Here is a 25418-nt window from a genome sequence, read left to right as displayed (position 1 = left end):
GGTAGGCATAGGATAGACATTCCCATTCCAAAAGGGAGAAATAAGAAATGTGTAATGTCCCAAGTAAATCCAAGACCCAGCAGTGAAAACAACATTAAGTCTTTTTTTTTTCTCTCTCTCTCTTTTAGAGACAGAGTCTTACTCTGTCACCCAGGCTGGAGTGCAGTGGCAAAATCATGGCTCACTGCAGCCTCGACCTACCAGGCGCAAGCAATCCCCCCTTCTCAGTCTCCTGAGTAGCTGAGACTACAGGCATGCAACACCACACCTAGCTAATCTTTTTTTGGTAGAGGTAGGGTCTCCCTATGTTGCCCAGGCTGGTCTCCAACTCCTGGGCTTAAGTGATCCTCCCACCTCAGCCTCCCAAAGTACTGGGATTACAGGCATGAGCCATTGCACCTGGCCACAACATTAAGTCTTAAATCTCCAGAATAATATTCCTTGACTCCATGTCTCACCCTTCTAGGCACACTGGGGTGGGGATTGGGCCCTGTGGCTTCACTGGGCTCAGTTCAACTAGCAGTTATCATGGGTTGGGGTCACATGCTTGTGGCTCTCCCAGGATGATGCTGCAAGCTGGTAGCTCTACAGTTCTGGGGTCTCAGAAGTGGTCCCATTCCCATGGCTCTACTAGGCATTGCCCTACTGGGGACCCTGGGTCAGCTCTGACCCCACATTTCTGCTCAGCACTGTCCTAGTATGAGGTTTCTGTGGGCTCTCTGTAGAATTTTTTTTTTTTTTGGCAAAAGAGTCTTTGCAGGGGTAATTAAGTTAAGGATCTTGAGATCATCCTGGATTCTCTGGATGGGTCCTAAATCCAATGAAAAGTGTCCTTATGAGACACACAGAGAACAGACACAGAGAGAAGCCCATGTGAAGACAGAGAAGAGATTGTAAGGATGCAGCCACAAGCCAAGGAATGCCTGGAACCACCAAAGAGGCAAGGAAGGATTCTCCCTTAGGGCCTTCAGAAGGACTGCATCCCTCCCAACACCTTGATTTCAGACTTCTGGCTTCTGGAACTGTGAGAGAATATATTTTCTGTTGTTTTCAGCCACCCCCTCTGTGTTCAGTTGTTACAGCAACCAAGGAAACAAACACAGTCTTTCATCTTAGTCCCAAAAGTGGCTCTGGAAAGGTCTTTGCAACAGGACTCTGACCTACAGAGGTCAGAGCCTGCAGACACTTGAGCTGTGCTTGCCAAATCCCCAGCTGGGACCCCAGACCCTGAAGGAAGTTGGTGAAGCACAGCTGTGAGTGATGGAGTATCATCATCCTTGTGAACTTGATACTTCTTCACTTCTCTTTGGATGCAGATTTGGAAGAAGTCAAAGAAAGGCTCTGTTCTCAGTTTCTGGCTTCACATTTTACAAAGAAGGAATTCAACACCTAGAAAGGGTACCAATCAGCACAAGATCACCCAGCAAGAGGGTGGCAAAGGCAAAGCCTCTGTCCAGAGCATACTCCTGTGGGATGCCCAGTCTGTATCGTCAAGGTCTGGTTGTGATCATGATGTAATAATGTTACTTTAATTTTACTGCAAAAAAAAAAAAAAGTTGGCTGCCTCTAATGACTTTGCTTGGTGGTCAGTCTTCTTGTCCCTGACCAACATGTGGGTAGTGGCTTTTCACCTCTGGCTTAGAAATGAAGATGGTTCTCTTCCCCATGGTTGAGTCTTCTGCTTTAGGGATACAAGTTGAGCATCCAAAATGCAGAAGTTGGCCATCTGTAGAACTGACAGCACTGGTTGCGGTTTTGAAACACCAAATGTTGGAGAAGTGCATCTTTAGAAAAGTTATTAATACTTCCTTTGTCCACGTGCCATGATGACTTTCTGCAAGGGAGAAGGAAAAGGCTCCCCCATGCGCCTGTGCAGAGAGCTTCCTCCTCTTCTGAAGTCCTAGCTTCCCATTTCTCCGTCTTTGCTGAAACTTGAGCTGGTAGCACGTGGCCAGCAGAGGAATGAACCTTGTCCTCAAGCTGGTACTGCAGGTACTCTACTCGCCAGAGGACAAATTCATACGATGTTCTAGGTGAAAGGGTGGCAGTGCTTCAGCAGGGGAAACAGGGATGTAAATCGAACTGAGCAATATTTATTGAGAGCATGCTACTTGAAATACATTGAAAGATTAGGTCGTGAGGCCAGGTGCGGTGGCTCACACCTGTAATCCCAGCAATTTGGGAGGCTGAGGCAGATGGATCATGAGGTCAGGAGCTCAAGACCAGCTTGACCAACAAAGTGAAACGCTGTTTCTACTAAAAATACAAAAATTAGCTGAGCATGGTGGCAGGCACCTATAATCCCAGCTCCCTAGAAGGCTGACACAGTAGAATAGCTGAAACCTGGGAGGCGGAGATTGCAGTGAGCCAAGATCGAGCCATTGTACTCCAGCCTGGGCAACAAGAGTGAAATTCTGTCTAAAAAAAAAAGAAGAGGAAAGGATAGGTGCTGAGATAGGAATGAGCAAGCATTAATTTGGTTTTCAACAACAGATATACATTGGATCACAGGGGAGTTTTAAAAAAATACTAATGCCTAGGTTATATCCCATATCAATTACATCAGAATGTCTGGGAGTGGGAGACAGGCATTAATATTTTCTGGGGGTTTTTTTGTTTCTTTTTTTGAGACAAGGCCTCACTTTGTCACCCAGGCTGGAGTGCAGTGGTGCAATCTCAGCATACTGCATTCTCCGCCTTCTGAGTTCAAGCCATTCTCCTGCCTTAGCCTCCTGAGTAGCTGGGGTCACAGGCGAATGCCACTATACCTGACTAATTTTTGTATTTTCAGTACAGACGGGATTTCGCCATGTTGGTCAGGCTGGTCTGGAACTCCTGACCTCAGGTGATCCACCCGCCTCAGCCTCCCAAAGTACTGGGATGACAGGCATGAGCCACTCGTCCCGCCAGCATCAGTATTTTCTAAAGATCCCCACGTGATTCCAATGTGCAGCAAAGTTGGGGAACCATGTACCATACCTAGATGTTTTGTTTTCATTCATCTAAGTTGGTAGTTTTTAAAACTACTCAGGTGATACTGGTATGCAGAGACTATTCATTCCAGTAGATAATAAAAAATAATGTAGGCCAGGCATGGTGGCTCATGCCTGTAATCCCAGCACTTTGGGAGGCCGAGGCGGGTGGATCACCTGAGGTCAGAAGTTCAAGAGCAGCCTGGCCACATGGTGAAACGCTATCTCTACTAAAAATACGAAAGTTAGCTGGGTGTGGTGGCAGGCGCCTGTAATCCCAGACACTTGCGAGGCTGAGGCAGGAGAATCGCTTGAACTGGGGAGACGGAGGTCACAGTGAGCTGAGATTGCACCATTGCACTTCAGCCTGGGCAACAAGAGTGAAACTCTGTCGCAAAAAGAAAAAAAACAATGCAGTCGTACAGGCCACATCAAGTTGTACAGGCCTGCTGGTACTCTTTTTCCATCTATATGATCCATCTCTCTCATAGGATGGAGTTTTGTTGAAGGATAATGACTTTTGGCAGATTTTAGAGCCAAACAGTGATGGTGGATGCCAGATACTGACCACTTAACGGCCTGGAGAGGAAAACCAAAACTTTCTCAGAGCCAGGAATGAAGATGAATAAGGGCGTAGTTTTCCACTCTAGGCCACAGAGCTTTACAGTTTCAGAGCCCTTTTGAAGTAATCCCAGGCCCTCTGAGAATCTGCACGTACTCAGGCTTCAGGCATGATCGTGTCCAGGTGCAGAACGTAGCTGGTGTTTGGGGATGGATGCATTTTGACTCTCCATTAATCCCTCTTCGGAGGCCTCAGCTCTGGGGCTATTTCTCAAAGCTCTGAGCAACTTTCCCATTTCTTTCTCAATATTTCTTTCCCTTCCTTTGTTGGTCTACAGACATAAGGTAAACCAGGGCCCCTGCAGTTCCCATTGGACCTCCCTTACCCCACCTCTTTCTCCCATAGAGTCTCATCTTTACAATTCTATTTTTCTTTTTGTCTCTTGGTTCCTCCACTCAGACTAGTTCAGTGGATGTCCTTTTCTCTCATTCCTTCCTTGGGATACTGTCTTCCTGACCTCTAGGACTTCATCTCTCTGCACCAGGACCTGGGGCCAAAGTTCTCCATAAGCAAGCAGTGCTTATGGGGCAGAGGAGATGCCTCTCTTCTTTTAATCCTGTTTTTTTTCAACTTTGTTTGTTTTTAAAGAATATGAGTAGTGGTGATGGTTCATGTAATGATTCTTTTATTTTCTGAACTTCTTGGAATATATAACTTCATCTTATATATTTTGCTTGCGTCATCTCTAAAATTCTCCCTAATAAATGCTGTTGTTGTTGTTAAATCCAGCCCACTTACGTCAATCACTAGAAGAACTGTGGTCCTGACAATCAGACTTACAGGTTATATGATAGCATCTAAGACAGATTTCTAATTGTTTTTCTTAAAAATGTCCTGTAGACAACATTGATAAAGGGGAGAAACTTTCTCAACCTGTGTTTTTCCTCCGTTCTCACAGGAACATGCAAATGAACACAGGAAAAGTTTGGTTTTTTTCGAGACAGAGTCTCCTTCTGCTCCCCAGGCTAGAGTACAGTGGTGTGATCTTGGCTCACTGCAAACTCCACCTCCTGGGTTTAAGCAATTCTTCTGCCTCAGTTTCTTAAATAGTTGGGGTTACAGGCACCCACCACCATGCCTGGCTAACTTTTGTATTTTTAGTAGAGAAGGGGTTTCGCCATGTTGGCCAGGCTGGTCTCCAACTCCTGACCTCAAGTGATCTGCCCACCTCAGCCTCCCAAAGTGCAGGGATTACAGGCATGAGTCACCGTGCCCAGACCAGAAGAAGACTTTTGAGTTTAAATGTGTGAAAGCTTTTCCTCACACACCAAGCAGCAGGGCATCCTCTGATTCAACTGCAGCACTAACTACCTGGAGATAGCATCAGATCCTACAGGATGAGGACTCTGTCCCCAAAACTTCCTCCAACCTTGCCCCCAACCAGGCCAAACTTCTAACCAATGGGTTTTAAGTGGGGTTCCCACAACTCCCTCTTTGAGTTTGACAGAACTCAGGAAACACTTAACGTTTTTTGTCTTATTATAAAGGATATAGATAGAGATGTGGAGGGAGAGGTATAGGGCAAGGAGCAGGAAGCGTCCACACCCTCCCTGGGTGCTCCACTTTCTAGGAGCCTCCATGTATTCAGTTATCTGGAAGCTCCCAAAACCAGTCCTCTTGGGCTTTTCTGGAAACTTTGTGAAGGCAGCATTCCTTCCCACAGGGAACAGCGCAGGACTCTCTCTGGGGAAGGTATTAAGACCCACCATCAGAAAGGTGGAGGAAAATTAGAGTCCTGCCTTGGGGCAGGTGAAAGGAGAGCAGAAGAAGGTCAGCGAGATTCTATGACCTAAGGCCTGCCCCTGAGGCCTGACACACCCAACGTTACAACAAAAGCTGTAACAAGGGCTACCAGAGTTATGAGCCAGAAACCTTGGAGAAAAAACCAACGGATACCACAGGGGTTCATGTTTCCCACCTAGGGAATCTGGAAAAGAAGATAAATCTGGTTTTTTAGAGGGAGTTTCAGGTTTTGCTATTGTTGTTCAGGCTGTAGTGCAATGGCGCGATCTTGGCTCACTGCAGCCTCCACCTCCTGGGTTCAAGTTATTCTCGGGCCTCAGACTCCCAAGTAGCTGGGATTACAGGTGTCCACCACCACGCCTGGCTAATTTTTTGTATTTTTAATAGAGACGATGATTCACCATGTTGGCCAGGCTGATCTTGATCTCCTGACCTCAGGTGATCCACACGCCTTGGCCTCCCAAAGTGCCATGATTACAGGCATGAGCCACCATGCTCAACTGATAAATCTTTTTTTTTTTTTTTGCCAAGCAAAATGAGTTTAGGGGAGAGGCTAGTGGGTTACAAGTTTCAGTATTAACTACTGACATCTTCATGGATGTTCTAGAAACTTTAAATTCACATATAAAACCACAAATGTCATATTAGAACTATAAGTGAGGGTAGAGAAAGGCTGCCCAAGAATTTAAAACTTCTTGGTAGAGTGGAAACTAAATCATAATACCAAATTTTATCAAATGTGATGACAAAGACTGGTCTGCAGTTAGGAACTCTCAATTCTATTTTCGGCATTAACACTGACTCATTGTATGCCTTGAGGCAAGTCACTAAACAGTTTCAGACCTCAGCTTCTCCATATAAAAAAATGGCAATTAAAAGACTGTACCTACCAGATAGAGGAACTAGCATTTATGGAGGAACTGCTCTATGTTCATCTTGTGCGAGGAGCTTTACATTATGTTGTATTTCATTCATTCAACAAGCATTTGTTGAGCACCGACTAGGGACAGGATATTGTACTTGATCTCAGGGAAAGATCAGGTAAAAATCAAAGTCCTTGCTCTTCTAGGCTTAAATTCCAGTGGGGTAGGGTGATAATAAACAAGAAAGATATGTTCAAGATACTTTCAGTGACAAGAGCTACACAGATAATAAAACTGGGGCCTGGTACAGTGGCTCATACCTGTAATCACAGCACTTTGGGAGGCAGAGGCAGGAGCATTGATGGAGCTCAGAAGTCTGAGACCAGCCTGGGCAACATATTGAGACCTCATCTCTACTAAAAAAAAAAAATTAGCCAGCTGTGGTGGCGTGTGCCTGTAGTCCCTGCTACTGGGGAGGCTGAGGTGGGAGAATCGCTTGAGCCAGAGAGATGGAGGCTAAACTGAGCTATGATGGTGCCACTGCACCCCAGCCTGGGCCCAGCCCTTTGGGAGGCCAAGGTGAGCAGACAACTTGAAGTTAGGAAGTCAAGACCAGCCTGGCCAACATGGTGAAACTCCATCTCTACTAAAAACACAAAAATTATCCAGGCACAGTGGCATGTGCCTATAATCCCAGCTACTCTGGAGGCTGAGGCAGGAGAATGGCTTGAATCCGGGAGGTGGAGGTTGCAGTGAGCCAAGATCGTGCCACTGCACTCTGGCCTCAGCAACAGAGGGAGTCTCTATCTCAAACAAAAAAAAAAAGGAAGAAAAGGAAAAAAAAAGATAATAAAACCAGATAATATACTAGAAAGTAACCCAGGGGCGGGGTTACTGATGTCGGGTGGTGACATTCAGTTGGGACCTAAATGATGAGAAGCAGTCAGCAGAGTCTACGAGACAACAGCTGAGAAGGAGAGCTCCAGGTAGGCAGCAAGGTCCACAGCTCTGATGCAGGTAGGAGCTTACACTGTTTGGAAGGCCAGGTAAGACGTTCATGGGTAGGATGAGCACAGAGAGGCAGGCACGAGCCAGAGCACAGTTCAGCCTTCAGGCTGTGGCTGAGTGTTTGGATTTTAATCTAGTTGATCCGCTTTACTTAAAAAATATATATATATATCACTGGACCTGGTAGCTCACGCCTGTAATCCCAGCAGTTTGAGATGCTGAGGCTGGGGAGATCATGAGATCAGGATTTCAAGACCAACCTTGCCAACTGGGGAAGCCCCATCTATACTAAAAATACAAAAATTAGCCACATGTAGTAGGCTCCCACCTGTAGTCCCAGCTACTTGGGAGGCTGAAGCAGGCGAATCGCTTGAACCCAGGAAGGCAGAGGTTGCAGTGAGCCAAGATCACGCCACTTGCACTCTAGCCTGGGCAACAGAGTGAGACTCCACCTCAAAAAAAAAAAAAAAAAAATTGCCGGGCGCGGTGGCTCTCGCCTATAATCCCAGCACTTTGGGAGGCCAAGGCGAGTGGATCATGAGGTCAAGAGATGGAGACCATCCTGGTCAACATGGTGAAATCCCGTCTCTACTAAAAATAAAAAAATTAGCTAGGCATGGTGGCGCACACCTGTAGTCCCAGTTACTCAGGAGGCTGAAGCAGGAGAACTGCTTGAACCCCGGCGGCAGAGGTTGCAGTGAGCCGAGATCCCGCCATTGCACTCCAGCATGGGTAACCAAGAGCAAAATTCCGTCTCAAAAAAAAAAAAAAAATTCTGGGTATATTAATGAGTATGATTATTGTCAGGCAATAATAAAAGCAGAGATAACCTTAAGGAGTCTTGTTTTCTTAACTGAGAGAAACAAACTCTTTCTGTGAAAGGTCAGATAGCAAATATTTCAGGCTTGCAGGTCACTTGAGCACATTCTTCTCTACTTTCTCCTCTTCCCAAAAAATGTTAAAGCCATTCTTAACTCTTGTGCAAAAGAAAAACAGGAGGTTGCGTGCCAGCTTGCCCTGCCTAGCTAGGCAGCAGTTTATGGATCCCTAGGTTATAGACAAGTAGAAACTGACCAGCATACGTTCTAGGACCCAACCCAGAACTGATGGGACTTCTTGATGAACTGGCTCTTTCTGGGGAGAAGGCAAGTTAAAGAGGAAATAAGAATGGTCTCATTGACTAGACAGAAGGTGGTGCCATTTACTGAGATGAGGAAGAATCGGATTCGGGAATGGGGTGGGGGAAGAGGGTAGAAGGGAAATCAAGAGTTAAGTATGAATTGCCTATTCGTCATTCAAGTGGAGATGTCAAGGAGGCAGCTCAATATAGATTCTGGAGCTTATGGGAGAAGTGAGGAGATCCACATTTGGGATAGGTCTACAGACACATTTAAAGTCATGGGGTTGGGCTGGGCACAGTGGCTCAAGCCTATAATCCCAGCACTTTGGGATGCCAAGGCGGGTGGATCACCTGAGGTCAGGAGTTTGAGACCAGCCTGACCAATGTGGTGAAACCCCATCTCTACTAAAAATACAAAAATTAGCCAGGCATGGTGGTACACACCTGTAGTACCAGCACTTTTTTTTTTTTTTTTTTTTTTGGGGACAGCGTTTTGCTCTTGTTGCCCAGGCCGGAGTGCAATGGCACCATTTCAGAACACCCACAACCAATGTCTCCCAGGTTAAAGCAATTCTTCTGCCTCAGACTCCTGAGTCGCCAGGATTACAGGCGCACACCACCATGCCCATCTAATTTTGTATTTTTTTTCTTTTTTCCTTAAAAAAATTTTTTTTCACAGGCAATTTGAGACCATAATTTTGTATTTTTAGTTCAGATGGGGTTTCTTCATGTTGGTCAGGCCGGTCTCGAACTCCCGATCTCAGGTGATCCACCCACCTCGGCCTCTCAAAGTGCTGGGATTGGCTGGGTGCAGTGGCTCACGCCTATAATCTTACACTTTGGGAGGCTGAGGCAGGTGGATCACTTGAGCCCAGAACGAGACCAGCCTGGGCGACATGTTGAAACCTCCACTCTACAAAAAAATACAAAACTAGGCAAGCACATTGGCAAGCACCTGTAGTCCCAGCTACTCTGAGAGGCTAAGGCAGGAGAATTGCTTGAATCCGAAAGGTGGAGTTTGCAGGGAGCTGAGATCAAGCCACTGCACTCCAGCCTGGTGACAGGAGTGAAACTCTTTGTCGAAGAAAAAAAAAGAAAGATTTTTTTTTTTTTTTTTTGAGACAGAGTTTCACTCTCTTTGCCCAGGCTGGAGAGTGATGGCACAGTCTCAGCTCACTGCAACCTCTACCTCCTGTGTTCAAGAGATTCTCCTGCCTCAGCCTCCCGAATAGCTACGATTACAGCTGTGCGCCAACATCCCTAGTCATTTTTGTATTTTTAGTAGAGATGTGGTTTTTCCATGTTGGTCAGGCTGGTCTAGAACTCCCAACTTCAGATGATCTGCCTGCCTCAGCCTCCCAAGGTGCTGGGATTACAGGCGTGAGCCACCGCATCCGGCTAAAAGAAAGAACATTTTAAAAAGAAAGGACTTGGCCGGGCACAGTGGCTCATGCTTGTATTCCCAGAACTTTGGGAGGCTGAGGCGGATGGATCAGGAGGTCAGGAGTTCAAGATCAGCCTGATCAACATGCTGAAACCCTGTCTCTACTAAAAATACAAAAATTAGCTGGGCATGGTGGCACGGGCCTAAAATCCCAGCTACTCAGGAGACTGAGGCGGGAGAATCACTTGAACCTGGGAAGCAGAGGTTGCAATGAGCAGAGATCATGCCACTGCACTCTAGCCCAGGCAACAGAGCAAAACTCCATTTCGAAAAAAAAAAAAAAAAAAGAGAATTGAGAGCTATAAATAATATAGAAAAGTAGTTGCTCTGCATCTCAGTTTCTTCATCTGTAAAATAAGGAATAACAGCACCTTCCTGAGGAAAGGTCAGGCCCCCAGACTGCTTTTGTCACTTTTAAGCTATGGGATTTGGGGTACTGACCAAGATTCTCTTCTTGACCAAACTCTAGCCACGCTGTTCTGATCTGTCTTCTCAACAAGGCTCTGACTTTCAGACTTCCACAACTCGTCATTGTCCAATTTTAGCAAGAATCCTGCTAAGTTAGTTTAGCCAGAATCTCCCCTTACTCCCAAATTTCCTGAGTAATTTTCCATCCACTGACCCTGATTCTTGACTGTAAATCCCTACTTTTTCTTGTATTTGGAATTGAGCCCGATCTCTCCCCCACTGCTACAAAACCCCATTGTTGTAGGCCCCTGTATTACGTATCTTGGCAGGCCCCCTTAAATAAAAGTTTGCTTTACAGTTCTTTAACAAGTGTCATGAAGTATTTTATCTTTAACATTATTGGCCTCTCAGAACCTCAGTTTCCTCATCTGTCAAATGAACACATTGCCCAGATTATTTCACAGGCGTTTTTAAAATGTCAAAGGAGATCACGACATGTGAAAATATTTTAAATTGCATTATCTATTATGTAAACCTAAGACAGAAATTTAACGAAAACACAGTTTTTTCATGGGTTGCAGATCTCTTGCTATTGGTCAGCAGAGCCTCAGGAATGCAAGTAGACAGTGAATTAGATAACTGTTTATACTGATTCCCTGCCTTCGCAGGGAAAAGGCCAATGCAAATTATCAGGATGTACTGTGTGCACTAGCAATCTTATCTTAGATCAGGGATACAACAATCAAACTAAGTGTTCCTAAGTGGACGCCTCATAAAATAATTATTGTATGGCATTTGTCAAAACTTTAAATGCTTTACAGCTCCTTTGTTTGTTCTTGTTTTGTTTGTGGGATTTCGTTTCCAGGAAAAGAATTAAATGGACTAAATTTAAAAAAATCATGTACATTACTAAGGGCAGACAGTCCATCTTCTGGATATTTCTGAAGATGCTCAATAAACGTTAATCAAAGTAGGTAATGATCCCCAATATGGGTTATTGTGTCTTCCATGTTTCTTTTCCACACTTGATCTTAGCCGAAAGGCAGAGAATCGATTCCATGTTTATTTTCATATATTCTTCATCTCTGATTATTTGATAGCATCCCAATAATAGTTTGTTAAATCAACAAACGTGTTGATATACATGCATAGTATAGTGTCTGGCATACAGTAGGTACTCCGTTGAATGAATGCATGAATTATTACCATGTCAATTTGCTTGTCTATTTGAAAATATTAATAGTTAATTTGATCCCTAAAGGGTTTGTGCACTTAAAATACACACATACTCACTTTCCCTGACAACACTTATTTGGTAAACCCTCAATTATGTTCATCTGAGACTGGATCAAACAAAACATGTTGTTTTATTCAATTTAAATACCAAATTCAAATTTGGTTTGAATATAGTCTGCCATAGGAGACGTTAAATGTTTGCCTCCCAAAAAAATTACCCTGCACATTGAGGAAGCCAGTCACTCCAGCCCAAATACCCTGCGGGGGACATGAACTGGAGATCTTGCCCGATACACATTCATCAGGTGACCTCTACAATTTCTTGTCTAAGGTACTGGTCCACACTCGCTAATAGCCAAGTTGAAATCTTTCTTCGAAATATTCCTCTCTAGTGTCTCAATGCCCCAGTTGTCATCAAGATGTAAAAGGCGCTGCGGTTGCCCTGTGCCCGGAGACACAGCCTCATTCCCCCGCCCTCGCGCCCGGGCGGCCAGTGGGTGGGCCCAGCGAAGGGCCTTGTGGCTGTTTCCTATTGGGCCTTGGTTGCTATGGTGTCACTCGCCCTAAAACTCGTGGGTACATCTCCCGGAAGTTAAAGGATAATTACTTCCAGGGCTGCCCATACTTGCCATGGCCGTCTCAGTAGTCACTAACCTCAATAAAAATAAAACTTTTGAATATTATTCTAGTAAAGCTTCTTAAACCCCTAAGCTTGCGGTTTTGACATGGTACCTATCCTTTCTTCCCTTTTCAAAAGGTTCACTATAGATTCTTTCACGATTTGCCAGACTCCAAAATGGCGCGGACGGCATCAGTAGGTCAGAGGCGAATCACGTGGGTCCTCCCGGTTCCGGAGCGGTAGAGGCCTGAGGTGGTGAAAGAGTCTCCAGCACCATGTCTGGTTTGTCTGGCCCACCAGCCCGGCGTGGCCCTCGTCCGTTGGCGTTGCTGCTTTTGTTCCTGCTCGGCCCCAGCTTGGTCCTCGCCATCTCCTTCCATCTGCCCATTAACTCTCGCAAGTGCCTCCGTGAGGAGATCCACAAGGACCTGCTAGTGACGGGCGCGTACGAGATCTCCGACCAGTCTGGGGGCGCTGGCGGCCTGCGCAGCCACCTCAAGGTGCGGCACTGGGTGACTTGGGGCTGGGAGGGAAGACGGCAGGCTTAGGCGAGGGGAGGCCCGGGTTTGGGGTGTCGGGCTGGAGGAGGCCTGGAAGTTGTTCTCGCCTCCCGGGAGCGCGAAGGACGTGCGGTGGAGCCCGCCCCCTCAGCCCGCTGGTTGCCATTGGCGGGGCGGGGCTGAGCACCTACGCCTGGGAACCCCAAGAAGGGCTGCGAGGCCTTGGCGGATGTGGTGACTCCTGAGCTGAGACGGTTGTTTTCAGGATGCTATACCAGTTTTGGTCCCAGATACCTTGAACCGTAACTTGGTTCTCCAAAGAAGCTTTGGGATGTTGAATGTTTATGGAGCTTGGCATCATAAGATACCGCGATACCTGCAGGAAAGTAATGGAGACAAAGCTAACTGATTAATAAAATATGTTATTTATTGAGCATCTGCTGTGTCAGTTACTGTGCTACTTTGCATATATTACCATTTGGTTTAGGCACTACCCTATGAAGTAGGTGGGTACTGTTAGCCCCACTTACAAATGAGGAATCAGAGAGGTGGGATAAACTAGTAAGTGTCACAGATGGAATTGATTCTTATTTAGTTTGGTGGTGAAGTATGTTGAAGGGGAAATGCTGCAACCTTATTCTCTCCTTGTTTTAAATTTGTGATTTCTGTAGTTGATTAAAGTCGATTATTGGTTACAAAATAGTCTCAGTCTCTAGTCCTTTTTGTTTGGTATGCCAGAATCTGGACTTGGCTGCTTTTATGTAAATATCAACTATGCTCTTGCATGGTGACAACTGCTGTCGTAATACCAGTTTGGTTCCATTTTGGAGCTAAGAATAGTCTGGCCTGGTCTTCGAGACATCAATATAATTTAATATCCGTCAGTATTTGGTTGCATTTTAGGTAATGTTATTCATTCACAATAAGCAAAGTGTCTTTTTTTTTCTTTGTATGGGGCTTTTCTTATATTAAATAGTAAGAAACATTTTTATTTTTTAATATAGTTTCAGATGTAATAAGACCATGACATATGTTAAAGTAGTGGAACCCAGTAGGGTGGTAATACGTGTAATTTATTTCTACTTTATTTAGGAGAAAGAAACTATTTTCTAGGCAGTTACTCTGTGACTCTTGTTCTCTTTGGGTTCCAAACTTCACTCTACTCAGGAAAATAGTGATGGCATAATTTTAGAAGCTTAGATACAGTGTTCCCAGGGTGAGAGATCATGCTTCCTACTCTTCAGAGGATGTTCATGGACTCAGGGAATTTCACCAGTGAAAGAGACCTTGCTCTCATCTCCAGTGTTGCTTTCTGATTTGTTCTTATATTTTAAAGCCCTTCAGTGGCTCACTATTGCTTGTTGATAGTTTGAATTTCTCAACATGCTTTGTTGTCTTCATGATCTGCTCCTGAGCTGTACATATGGTCACTTCCCACTTTGCATTCTATGTGGAGTCACCCTGAACAGTACCCTGAACTCACTTATTTTCTGAACTGCTTTTATTTATGTTTCGTCTTACTTATTAGCCTATTAGTATCCTCAGGGTAGGAACTATTCTCAGATTCATCCTTTCTAGAATGCCAAACCTGTTACTTTGCTTATAATAAGTTCTCAATAAGTAACAGGAACTGTAGTTTAGCATGGCCTTATGGGAATTACATTGAATCTAGGGCTGCTGAAGGGACCACAACAGCAGGACTTTAGGCTGGGCGCCATGGCTCACGCCTGTAATTCTAACACTTTGGGAGGTTGAGGTGGACAAATCACATGAGGTAAGGAGTTCGAGACCAGCCTGGCTAACATAGTGAAACCCTGTCTCTACTAAAAATACAAAAATTAACTGGACATGGTGGCACATGCCTGTAATTCCAGCCACCCCAGAGGCTAAGGCAGGAGAATTGCTTGAACCCGGGAGGTGGAGGCTGCAGTGAGCTGAGACTACACCACTGCACTCCAGCCTGTGTGACAGAACAAGACTCCATCTCAAATTAAAAAAAAAAAACCCAGCAGGATCTACACCCAGCATTTTGCCAACACTCAGTTGCTCTGTTGTGTCTGCTCTGTTCTTTTGCTACTAACCAGCTTAGTGAAAGTACAGGGGTCCTAAACCCAAATGTCAAATAGGTAATATAATTGAAGGAATTGGACCAGGGGTGTGTGTGTGTGTGTTTTATTTTTATATTCATATATGTTTTATTGCACTTTAGGTTCTGGGGTACATGTGCAGAACATGCAGAATCATTGCATAGGTATCTACATGGCAGTGTGGTTTGCTGCCTCCATCCCCCTGTGGACCAGGTATTTTTTAAAAGCAGCAGTGATGATAAACGGAATAATTGGGTGTAGTGGAAACTGTTAATTAGAGGTGACCAATACTCAGTTCTTGATGAGACTTGCCATGCAAGCATGTGGGCTCTTTTACCACATCTGATTTTTTTTTCTTTTTTCTTTTTTTTTGAGATGGGAGTCTTACTTTGCCACCCAGACTAGAGTGCAGTGGCACCGTCACAACTCTGTAGCCTCTACCTCCCCAGGGCCCAGGTGATCCTCCTACCTCAGCCTCCTGAGTACCTGGGACTACAGGCACATGCCACCGTGACCAGCTAGTTTTCATATTTTTTTTGTAGAGACAGGGTTTTGCCTTGTTACCCAAGCTGGTCTCGAACTCCTGGGCTCAAGTGATCTGCCCACCGTGCCCTCCCAAAATACTAGGATTACAGGCATGAACCACTGCACCCAGCCCACATCTGATTTTTCAAATGAAATAGGAATTCCAGATTTTGAAGTGAAAGGTCCAGATTTTTATTTTATTTATTTATTTATTTATTTTTTAAGACGGAGTTTTGCTCTTGTTGCCTAGGCTGGAGTGCAGTGGTGTGATCTCCGCTCACTGCAACCTCCACCTCTTGGCTTCAAGTGATTCTTCTGCCTCAGCCTCCCAGGTAGCTGGGATTACAGGTGCCCAGCACCAACACGCTCAGCTAATTTTGTATTTTTTAGTAGAGATGGGGTTTCTCATGTTGGTCAGACTGATCTCAAACTCCCAACCTCAGGTGATCCACCCACTTCAGCCTCCCAAAGTGTTGGGATTACAGGCATGAGCCACTGCGCCCAGCCAGCTCCTGATTTTAAATTTCACCAACCAGCTTTCAGTGCTGTAGAGCCTTGGAAATTCTGGCCCACCGGAGAACCATGGATCTCATCGTCCTCACCGTTGCTTTGCCACTCCATTCCCCTCAATAAAATGATTTGGCCCCCTAAAAATTAAATAAAATAAATTTCACCAACCAATTCAAATTGGTTTTGGCATTGATTTGTTTTCAGCGTTATGGAGAATAGTATAGTGAATTCACCTTTATATCTATTACTCAGATTCAGCAATTAACAGGATCTTTCCACACGTGTCATCTTAACTGCTTCCACCATATCATTTCATGCTAAATTGTTTTAAAGTAAATCACAGATCTCATGATATTTCAGTCCTGCATACTTCAGCATGCATCTCTTTATTTTTATTTATTTTTTTGAGACAGACTCTTGCTCTCACCCAGGCTAGAGGGCAGTGGTGCGATCTTGGCCCACTGCATCTTCACCTCCCAGGTTCAAGTGATTCTCCTGCTTCAGCCTCCCAAGTAGCTGGGACTACAAGTGCGCACCACCACACTGAGCTAATTTTTGTTATTTTTAGTAGAAATGAGGTTTCACTGTATTGGTCAGGCTGGTCTTGAACTCCTGACCTCAGTGATCCACCCGCCTTGGCCTTTCAAAGTACTGGGCTTACAGGCATGAGGCACCATGCCCAGCCTGCATCTCTTTAAAAATATAAACATAACCACAATGTTATGTGGCTATAATCACACCTCACAAAATGAACAATGGTTCTTTAATACCCAGTCCATATTCTGATGACCCCACCTGTCTCAAAAATGTCTTTTGAAAGTTAATTTGTTGTCTCTCTCAAGTGTCTAATCTAAAGCAGTCTCCTCTTCCTCGAACCTCCTTTTTTTTTTTTTTTGACATGGAATCTTCCTCTGTTGCCCAGCCAGGTTGGAGTGTAATGGTGCGATCTCAGTTCACTGCAGCCTCCGCCTCCTGGGTTCAGATAATTCTCCTGCCTCAGCCTTCCAAGTAGATGGGACTACAGGCATCTGCCACCACACCTGGCTAACTTTTGTATTTTTAGTAGAGATGGGGTTTCACCGTATTGGTCAGGCTGGTCTCAAACTCCTGACCTTCTGATCCGCCCATCTCAGCCTCCCAAAGTGCTGAGATTACAGGCATGTGCCACTGTGCCTGACCCCTCTCACCTTTTTTATGCTTGCAATTGAATTGTTGGAGTCAACTGCTCTTAAAAGAATGTCCAACATTTTGGATTTGTCTGTTTGCTTCTTAGGTGTCTTTTAATGAGTTCTTGCCCTGTATTTTGTAAAAGAAATCAGCTGTAAAGGTGTAACCAGATTCAGGTTTATCTTATTGTCAAGGGTATCACTGCAGGAACACAGTACTTTTTGTGCCCCACATTGCTGCTAAGATTGATCAGTGGATTAAGGTGTGTCTTAGTGGCTTGCTGCTGTAACAAATTACCACAAATTTACAGCTTAAAACAACAGAGATTTGTCTTACTCGTTCTAAAGGTCAGAAGTCCTAAAATCAGGGTGTTGGCAGAGTCGTGTTTTTTCTGGAGAATTGTGAGTGAGGTGGGGATCCGTGTTCTTGCCCTTTCTAGCTTCTTGAGGCCACTTCTATTTGGCGCACATCTCCTCCTCCATCTTTAAAGCCAGGAAGGGCATGGTGGCTCACGCCTGTAATCCCAGCACTTTGGGAGGTCTAGGTGGGCGAATCACTGAAGATTAGGAGTTTGAGACCAGCCTGACCAACATGGTGAAACCCTGTCTTAACCAAACATACAAAAATTAGCTGGCATGGTGGTGCACACCTGTAGTCCCAGCTACTCGGGAGACTGAGGCAGGAGAATCTCTTGAACCTGGGAGGCAGAGGTTGTATTGAGCCATAGCACTCCAACCTGGGTGACAGAGCAAGACTCTGTCTCAAAAAAAAAAATTAAAGCCAGTAGCATAGTATCTTCAACTCTGTCTTGCTCTCCTTCCCTTTTCCACCCTCCACTTTGTTCCTCACCACCCTCTCTGCCACTGTCCTCCTCTCCCATGCTATCATCTCATCCTCATACTACCTGCCTCCCTCGTTCCCTTATAAGGATCCTTGTGACAATCTTCTCCACCTCAAGACCCTTCATCTGATTTAATCACATCTGCACAATCTCTTTTGCTATGTGAGATAACACATTCATGGGTTCTAGGGATTAGGATGTGGACATCTTGAAGCATTTTTCTCTCTACCCGGGTAGTAGTAGCCTGAAGACTTCATTGTAAAGTTTCCCATTAATCTTTCACTTAGGAATTTGCTGATGACCACTGTGTGGATTTATTATTTCATTAAGGTTGTGAAATGATGATTTTCTAATTCTGTTACTCCTTCCATATTTATTAGCTGAAATTATTCTTAAGGAATTAATTAATATCATCTAATTACCCTAAAATGTATCATTTATGTAGGCAGGATAAATGCAGAATTGATTTCTTCTAATTGCTAATTTTCAGAGTAAAGAATTGTTGCCCTTGTCATTTTCAGTGTTGTCCAAGAGTTTTTAGTTTTTTTTTAAAGTATTTTACTGAACTCTTCGTGTTTGTTTCAACTTTTAGAGTCATTGTGTTTTTAGGCAGTTGTTTCCATTCTTTTTGCTCATTTTGTCCCTTTGGTTCCTTCATATTGGCACCTGCATTTTTTCAACATAATCCTGTTAGGCTTTGATAGCATCCTTGTTTTCTGGCACAACAAAGTATTTTAGGCTTATCTTGCATATATCTATTCCCTGACCTCAAAACAACTGTTTCTCTACAGAATTCTGGTTCCTTTTTGTGGGGATTGGTATTGGGAGACCACAAGCCACGTGTCATTTTTGAAAATGTGATATACCATGGAAGCCACAGAACACATCTGTGAGCTGATTCAGCCCTATAGCAGCTTTCAGTCTTTTTCAGTGTCTGTTCACTTAGTTCCACTTTTTCTTATATTTTGACAACTGCTTCAAGGATTCTCTCTGTGCATCATTTTAGCTATTGAGGTGCAACTCCTGAGTGCCAGAGCTCCTTTTCACATGCTAGGCCACATCAAGGTCTCAGATCAGCCAATGGCTTCTCTTCTCTTTGGTCACATGTCCACCCCTGGTTCAGTCAGCTGTGGTTTGATTTGAAGTAGGAGGAGAACTGGAAAGACTGGTGCAAAACCTGGTCACCTGAGCTTAGCATTTGGCAGTTGTGCTGAATGGGGCAGTCTTTTTTTTTCCCCCCTCCCCCAAGATGAAGTTTCTCTCATTTTGCCCAGGCTGGAGTGCAATGGTGTGATCTTGGCTCACCACAACCTCCACCTCCCAGATTCAAGTGATTCTCCTGCCTCAGCCTCCCGAGTAGCTGGGATTACAGGTGCACACCACCATGCCCGGCCAATTTTTGTATTTTTAGTAGAGATGAGGTTTCACCATGTTGGCCAGGCTGGTCTCAAACTCTTTATCTCAGGTGATCTGCCTGCCTCAGCCTCCCAAAGTGCTGGGATTATAGGTGTGAGTCACTGTGCCCAGCCCGAAGCAGTCTTTCTTCTAAGGGTCTGTGTGAATGTAGTGTCTTAATTAATCTGTCTGATTCACTTTCTTCCTGTCTAGGAACATCTTAGTATCCAGTGAATGAACCTGTGTTATTATACACCTCTCTGTGTTGCAGTTTTGTGTTTGCCCATTTCCTGGGATAAACTCTAAGCTGCTTGAACAGAGACTAGGTTTCATTCATCATTGCAATGCTTGCCTAATATAGGGCCTGGCGCATAGAAGGACTTCATCCTAAGGAATTAGTGAGCAGATGAACAAGCACCATCCTTGCCTCATCTCTGATCTTTCCCTCTTCTATTTTCTTTATTTCCTTCCTCCCACTCTGACTCTAGCTATACTGAACACCTTACAGTTATTTGAATATAATGTTCTCTTAACCTGGATCAGTCTTTGCCTTGCTGTGTCCCCTATGTGTTCCATTGGCTTATAACTTTTTTCTCCCCTCACCAAAAGCTGTATGAAAAGATACTGTAGCACATATACCATTACATCCTATTGTACATGGCACTTTTCGTATAGTGCAGTGTTTACTTTGTGAACTCTTCAATGCCTTACTCATCTTTGTGTCTTCAATTTAATGTACACATTGTTGTACAACTGAGTTAAACATCTTAGTCTTCTTGAGAAGCCTTGTGGTATAGTAGAAAGGGACTAGATTGGCTGGGCGGGGTGGCTCACACCTGTAATGCCAGCGCTTTGGGAGGCTGAGATGGATGGATCACAACGTCAGGAGTTCAAGACCAGCCTGGCTAACATGGTGAAACCCCATCTCTACTAAAAATACAAAAGTTAGCCAGGTGTGGTGGTACACACCTATAATCCCAGCTACTCAGGAGACTGAGGCAGGAGAATCCCTTTAACCTGGGAAACGGAGGTTGCAGTGAGCTGAGATCGCACTGTTGCACTGACTGCACCTCAAAAAAAAAAAAAGACTATATCTGAAGTAAGGTAGATTTGGTTTAGATCCCACCAGCTCCACCACCTAAAGGGTATGTGGGTCTTGCGGGGATTACTTAACCCTTCTCCTCTGGTCTCCTTTCTGTAATATAGGAATTGTAGAGCTCATATACTTGAAGGCCTGATTGAGATGGGTAAGGTTTTTATTGTGTGTGGCCCATTATGATGCTCCATAGATGTTAGTACTCTTTTCTTTCCTTTATATTGAACAAAAATTGAATTGCTCCTCAGAGTCCCTCATACTATATGTCATTGAAATAACTAGATATGGAGTATTTTAATGAGAGGAATTATAAGTAGCTTGTGATTCTTTCATTCATTCGACAAATATTTATTTGATACTTAGTATGTATCAGACCTGGCTGGGAATATGGGGATAAATGGGGTACAATGTCCTTGAGCTCTCGTGGGTAACAAAGACAAAAAAACAAGTTAAAAGAGTAAAAATTTCAGGTAGTGATCAGCACTATAATGAAAGTTCAGGCACCAGGGAGTAGTGGGTGACTAATGAGTTGAAGAGTGTTTGAGTGGTCAGGGGAGGCCTTTCTGAACAGAGAGAGAGAAATGGATTGAAATGATGGGTGATCCTCTACTGCAAAGATTTCTACTTCAGGCCTATGTTGAGATGTATTTTGTGGTAAGCTTTCCAAATCGAGTCTGTTCCATACTTCCCTACTCATTTCACTAAATGAGGCTAAATCAAGCTAACTAGTGTCAGATATAAAGATTTTGCTGTACATAATTGAAGCAGGAAGTATCAACTCATCATTCATAGTGAATATAGAATTTTCCCATTACTTCAGGTCCATTATAAATGCCTGTTGTAGGGACTCAGAATCTTAGCTGTCTTGATTTGAATTGAAAACCACATTTATTTTATTGTATTTTATTTTTGAGGCACAACTTTGCTCTTTTTGCCCAGGCTGGAGTGTAGTGGCGCGATCTCAGCTCACCACAACCTCCGCCTCCCGGGTTCAAGCGATTCTCCTGCTTCAGCCTCCCTTACAAGCATGTGCCACCATGCCCAGCTAATTTTGTATTTTTAGTAGAGATGGTGTTTCTCCATGTTAATCAGGTTGGTCTCGAACTCCCGACCTCAGCTGATCCGCCCGCCTCAGCCTCCAAAAGTGCTGGGAATATAGGCGTGAGCCACCACATTTTTATGAATACTAAATGATGCCATAATAGTTTAGTATTCATAAAATACTAGGATTCGATGCTATTTATTATTTAGAATGCTTCTTAATAGTGAAAATCTGGGGATGAGTTAATTTTAGGAGATAAGAGGAGTTGTTTTCTAAGGATGATTTATACTTTGGAAATAAATTACGGAAGGGGGAAAGCCAGTTATGAGGAATTGTCATAATCATCACCAGAAAGGATAAAGAAAGCCTGATGGTAATAATTTATTTATAACACCTTTTTAGCTTCTTCCAAATAATCTAATCAGTCTGACATTTTTTAAATTGTCATTTTCAAGAGTGCTGATGCTAATTAACAATTCATTTGGTGAAATGAGATTTTCTAAAATTTGGGTATTTATTATTTTGCTCTGGCTGGAGTGCAGTGGCATGATCATAGCTCGCTGCAATCTTGAACTCCTGGCCTCAAGTGATCCTCCCACCTCCACCTCCCTAAGCACTGAGATTACAGGCGTGAGCCACCACACCTGGCTGAAAATCTGGATCTTATACCCAGTTATGATTTTAATCCTTCCCAACTAGCTGATGGAGAAGAAAGCCAAACAGATCCCCTAAAGAATTCAGCTTTCAGTCATAGGCTTACCACAACTTAAGCCTAAAAATTATGAAGAAGTAATTTGGCAGTTGAGAAACCATTGACTTATAACTTCTTTTTTCCTCTCACAAAAAGTGTTATGAAAAGATACTATAGGCCAGGCATGATGAGAGAGAGAAGGGGTGGGTGGAGAAACAGAGTGGTAGAAGGGAGAAGAGGTGGGGGGCAGGAAAGAAGGAAAATATGCTATATAAGCTATAGTTTTCAGATTATTTTGTTTGAAATTACTGTATTTCAGCTTTTTTATTACTGGTATCTGTACTGAGGTCTGTTCTGTGCTGACAAGGAAAAAGAATAGGATGCTTTGGCCAGGCACGGTGGCTCACACCTATAATCCCAGCACTTTGGGAGGCTGAGGCAGGCGGATCAGGAGATCGAGGCCGTCCTGGCCAACCTGGTGAAATCGTGTCTCTACTAAACATGCAAAAATTAGTCTGGTGTGGTGACATGCGCCTATAGTCTTAGCTACTAGGAGGCTGAGGCAGGAGAATCACTTGAACCCAGGAGGCAGAGGTTGCAGTGAGCCAAGATTGTGCCACTGCTCTCCAGCCTGGGCAACAGAACAAGACTGTGTCTCAAAAAAAAAAGAATAGGATACTTGTTGCTCATTCATCAAAACAAGCCATCCTTTTTATCAATAACTATCCCATGAACCCTTACTTAGGCCAGACTTTTTCTGTAGGGAAAAGTACAGCCCTTTCAGTGTGAATTTAATGTGATTATTCTCCACCAGGTTAGAAACAGGTCAATAAATAGATTGCTTAGTACAGAAGGCTAATTGGTACATTAACATTTAATAATATAAATTAATTTCTTTTTGTATTATGTACAAAATTTCTAGCTTTTGTGTTTCCTTCTCCATAAAAATTAAAGGATACATTACTCCATTTAAATCTATCTTACTCAGTAAACAGTTGTCTGCAGCCTTCCCTGTTTTGAATTGATCTAGAGAAGGGGGCTGCTTCCAGTTTGAAATTGCTACACTCTGTCTTTATGATGACTTCTGAAGACTGAATCTGGTTTCTAGGAAAGTGGAACAAATATATAAAGGTAACCTGGTGGGGGTGCAGTAACTTCTATGCTGTTTCTTGTGTAAATTGCTGACTGGTAGTTTGATCCTGAGCCATTGCCCCCATATGCATACGCAGCCTGGCAGCCTGGACAGTAGAGCCCTCTGTGAAATCAGCCAGTTGGCTGCAAACCAGAATTTGGGCTCCCAAACAAGTCTCCGACTTGAGGGAGGTTGATGTCATCTACTTTATCCTGTGCTCCCAACCTCATTGTTCAACATAAAATGTGGGAAATCAAGGGACTAGTTGTTAAGAAAGAACAAGGCTTTGTTTGTGCCTATAATAAAAGGGTCACGCTGGAGGTTTTTACCGTAAATAACTTTGGAACAGTATGAAAAAAAACATTTGATCTGGCTTCACCCCCGCAGTGGTACTGTTAGGGCAGCAACTGGTCTTTCCTTCGCATTCACCTCCTTTCCTCCCTTCTCCCCTTTTCTTCCCTCCCCTCCTCTCCCAAGTGAAGCATGACGTATTGCCTATGTTAAGTTAATGTAGCAAATGCTGATAGAAGCAGGAAGAGAGCATCTATCCATTATGCCAGTGCCTGGAAATTTTCTATTTCTGTCTTTTTTAGCATTTCTAGAAAAAGCCTCCCAGCCTCCTTGATCATATTTTAGCTTAAGCAATACTTCTGTAGTATGCTATACCATCAGTGAATTGTGCTAGAAATTTGAAAGAATTTAGTGTTGCCAAATGCTGCCTTTCTAAGTTTGACTTTGTTCTGGGTAAAATCTAGATGTGATCCTTTGATTTCAGGAATATATGTGATAGACTTTGTACATGCTTTTGTTTAAAAGATCAGCTGACATTCATTGTTTGCCCATTAAATATAGCATCTAGGCCATCAGAGTTCATATTTTTCATTTTTGAGATACAGTGGTCCCTTTTTTTTTTTTTGGCAGAGTTTTGGTCTTGTTACCCAGGCTAGAGTGCAAATGGCACGATCTCAGCTCACCACAACCTCTTCCTCCCAGGTGATTTTCCTGCCTCATCCTTCCAAGTAGCTGGGATTGCAGGCATGTGTCACCACGCCTGGCTAATTTTGTATTTTTTGTAGAGACGGGGTTTCACCATGTTGGTCAGGCTGGTCTCGAACTGCCAACCTCAGGTGATCTGCCCATCTCAGGTGATCCACTCACCTCAGCCTCCCAAAGTGCTGGGATTACAGGGGTGAGCCACTGCACCTGGCCCAGTGGTCCCTTTTGAAAATGTTTCTGATACTATTTTGCTATCTAAAACCATAGTGTCTTTAATGAGTTGGTGTTCTTTCTGCCTTTTTATATCTTAGGGGATTAGGCCCTTTGGCTCAGTATTTACTTGTGAATTCTTATGAAGTAAAGCATGGAGATAATTATATATACAACCTCAATCTTCTCTCTCTTTCCTTCATATCTAATGTTGGATTCTTCATGTAATTTGTTCCTTATTTAGTTAAAAACCACATATAGGAAAAGCTGGCATCATCTTGGATTTCTCACTATCTCTTTTTATCAGCTAAAAGGATCAAACATCTGCTTTGTTAGGCATTTTGTATCCTTTTATTTTCTAAATCTTGCTGCTGCTTCCTTGAGAGTGTACCTGACTCTCCCTTTCTCTCTGTTTCCATGCAATAACCATTTAAGCCCTAATCATCTCTGGGTTTAGTGAACATAGCACAATTTCTCTATTTTGCCATCCATTAGTACTGTTAGGTTAGAAAACACAGTTAATGGGCCGAACACGGTGGCTCACGCCTGTAATCCTAGCACTTTGGGAGGCTGAGGCAGATGGACTGCCAGAGCTCAGGATTTTGAGACCAGCCTGGCCAACATGATGAAACCCCACCTCTTCTAAAACTACACACACACACACACATATAAAAGCTGGGCATGGTGGCACGCACCTGTAGTCCTAGCTGTTCTGGAGGCTGAGGCATGAGAATTGCTTGAACCCAGGAGGCAGAGGTTGCAGGGAGCCAAGATGATACCACTTGACTCCAGCCTTTATGACAAAGTGAAACTCTGTCTCAAAAAAAAAAAAAAGGAAAGAAAATATGGTTAGTGACCTAAATATTTATGGAGTTCTGAATTATCACCAACAGACAGTTACAACAATAATATAACACCTATTGAATGCCTGCTATGTGACCAACACTGTTCTAGGCAGTTTACCTGCGTAACTTTTAATCCTCACAGTACCTGGGCATGGTGGTATATCCCTGTAATCCCAGCTACTCAGGAGGCTGATACAAGAGGATCTCTTGAGCCCAGGAGTTCATGACAGCCTGGGCAACACAGTGATACCCTATCAACAAAAAAAATCTTCACAATAACCTTATGAAGTATATACAACTGTTGTCCTTGTTTTACAAATGAGATAGAGGAGTTAAGGAACATGCC

The 25418-nt window shown here is 43.8% G+C and overlaps 1 protein-coding gene across 1 annotated transcript in view; it reads left to right on the top strand.

Annotated features, from left to right (window-relative positions):
• The first annotated feature begins 12276 nt into the window (after positions 1–12276).
• Positions 12277–25418, top strand: part of TMED10 (transmembrane p24 trafficking protein 10) — a 46909-nt gene continuing 33767 nt past the window's right edge. Inside the window, exon 1 of the mRNA XM_002754119.7 lies at positions 12277–12535. Within this exon, the coding sequence (XP_002754165.1) occupies positions 12311–12535 (225 nt within the window). The 5' untranslated portion in view covers positions 12277–12310. The remainder of the gene's footprint in view (positions 12536–25418) is intronic.

The sequence above is a fragment of the Callithrix jacchus genome, chromosome 8 (genome assembly GCF_049354715.1).
Source record: "Callithrix jacchus isolate 240 chromosome 8, calJac240_pri, whole genome shotgun sequence".
In the NCBI taxonomy this organism is placed as follows: domain Eukaryota; kingdom Metazoa; phylum Chordata; class Mammalia; order Primates; family Cebidae; genus Callithrix; species Callithrix jacchus.
The sequence above is the reverse complement of the archived record's forward strand: the minus strand, read 5'-3'. Positions and strand labels throughout refer to the sequence as shown.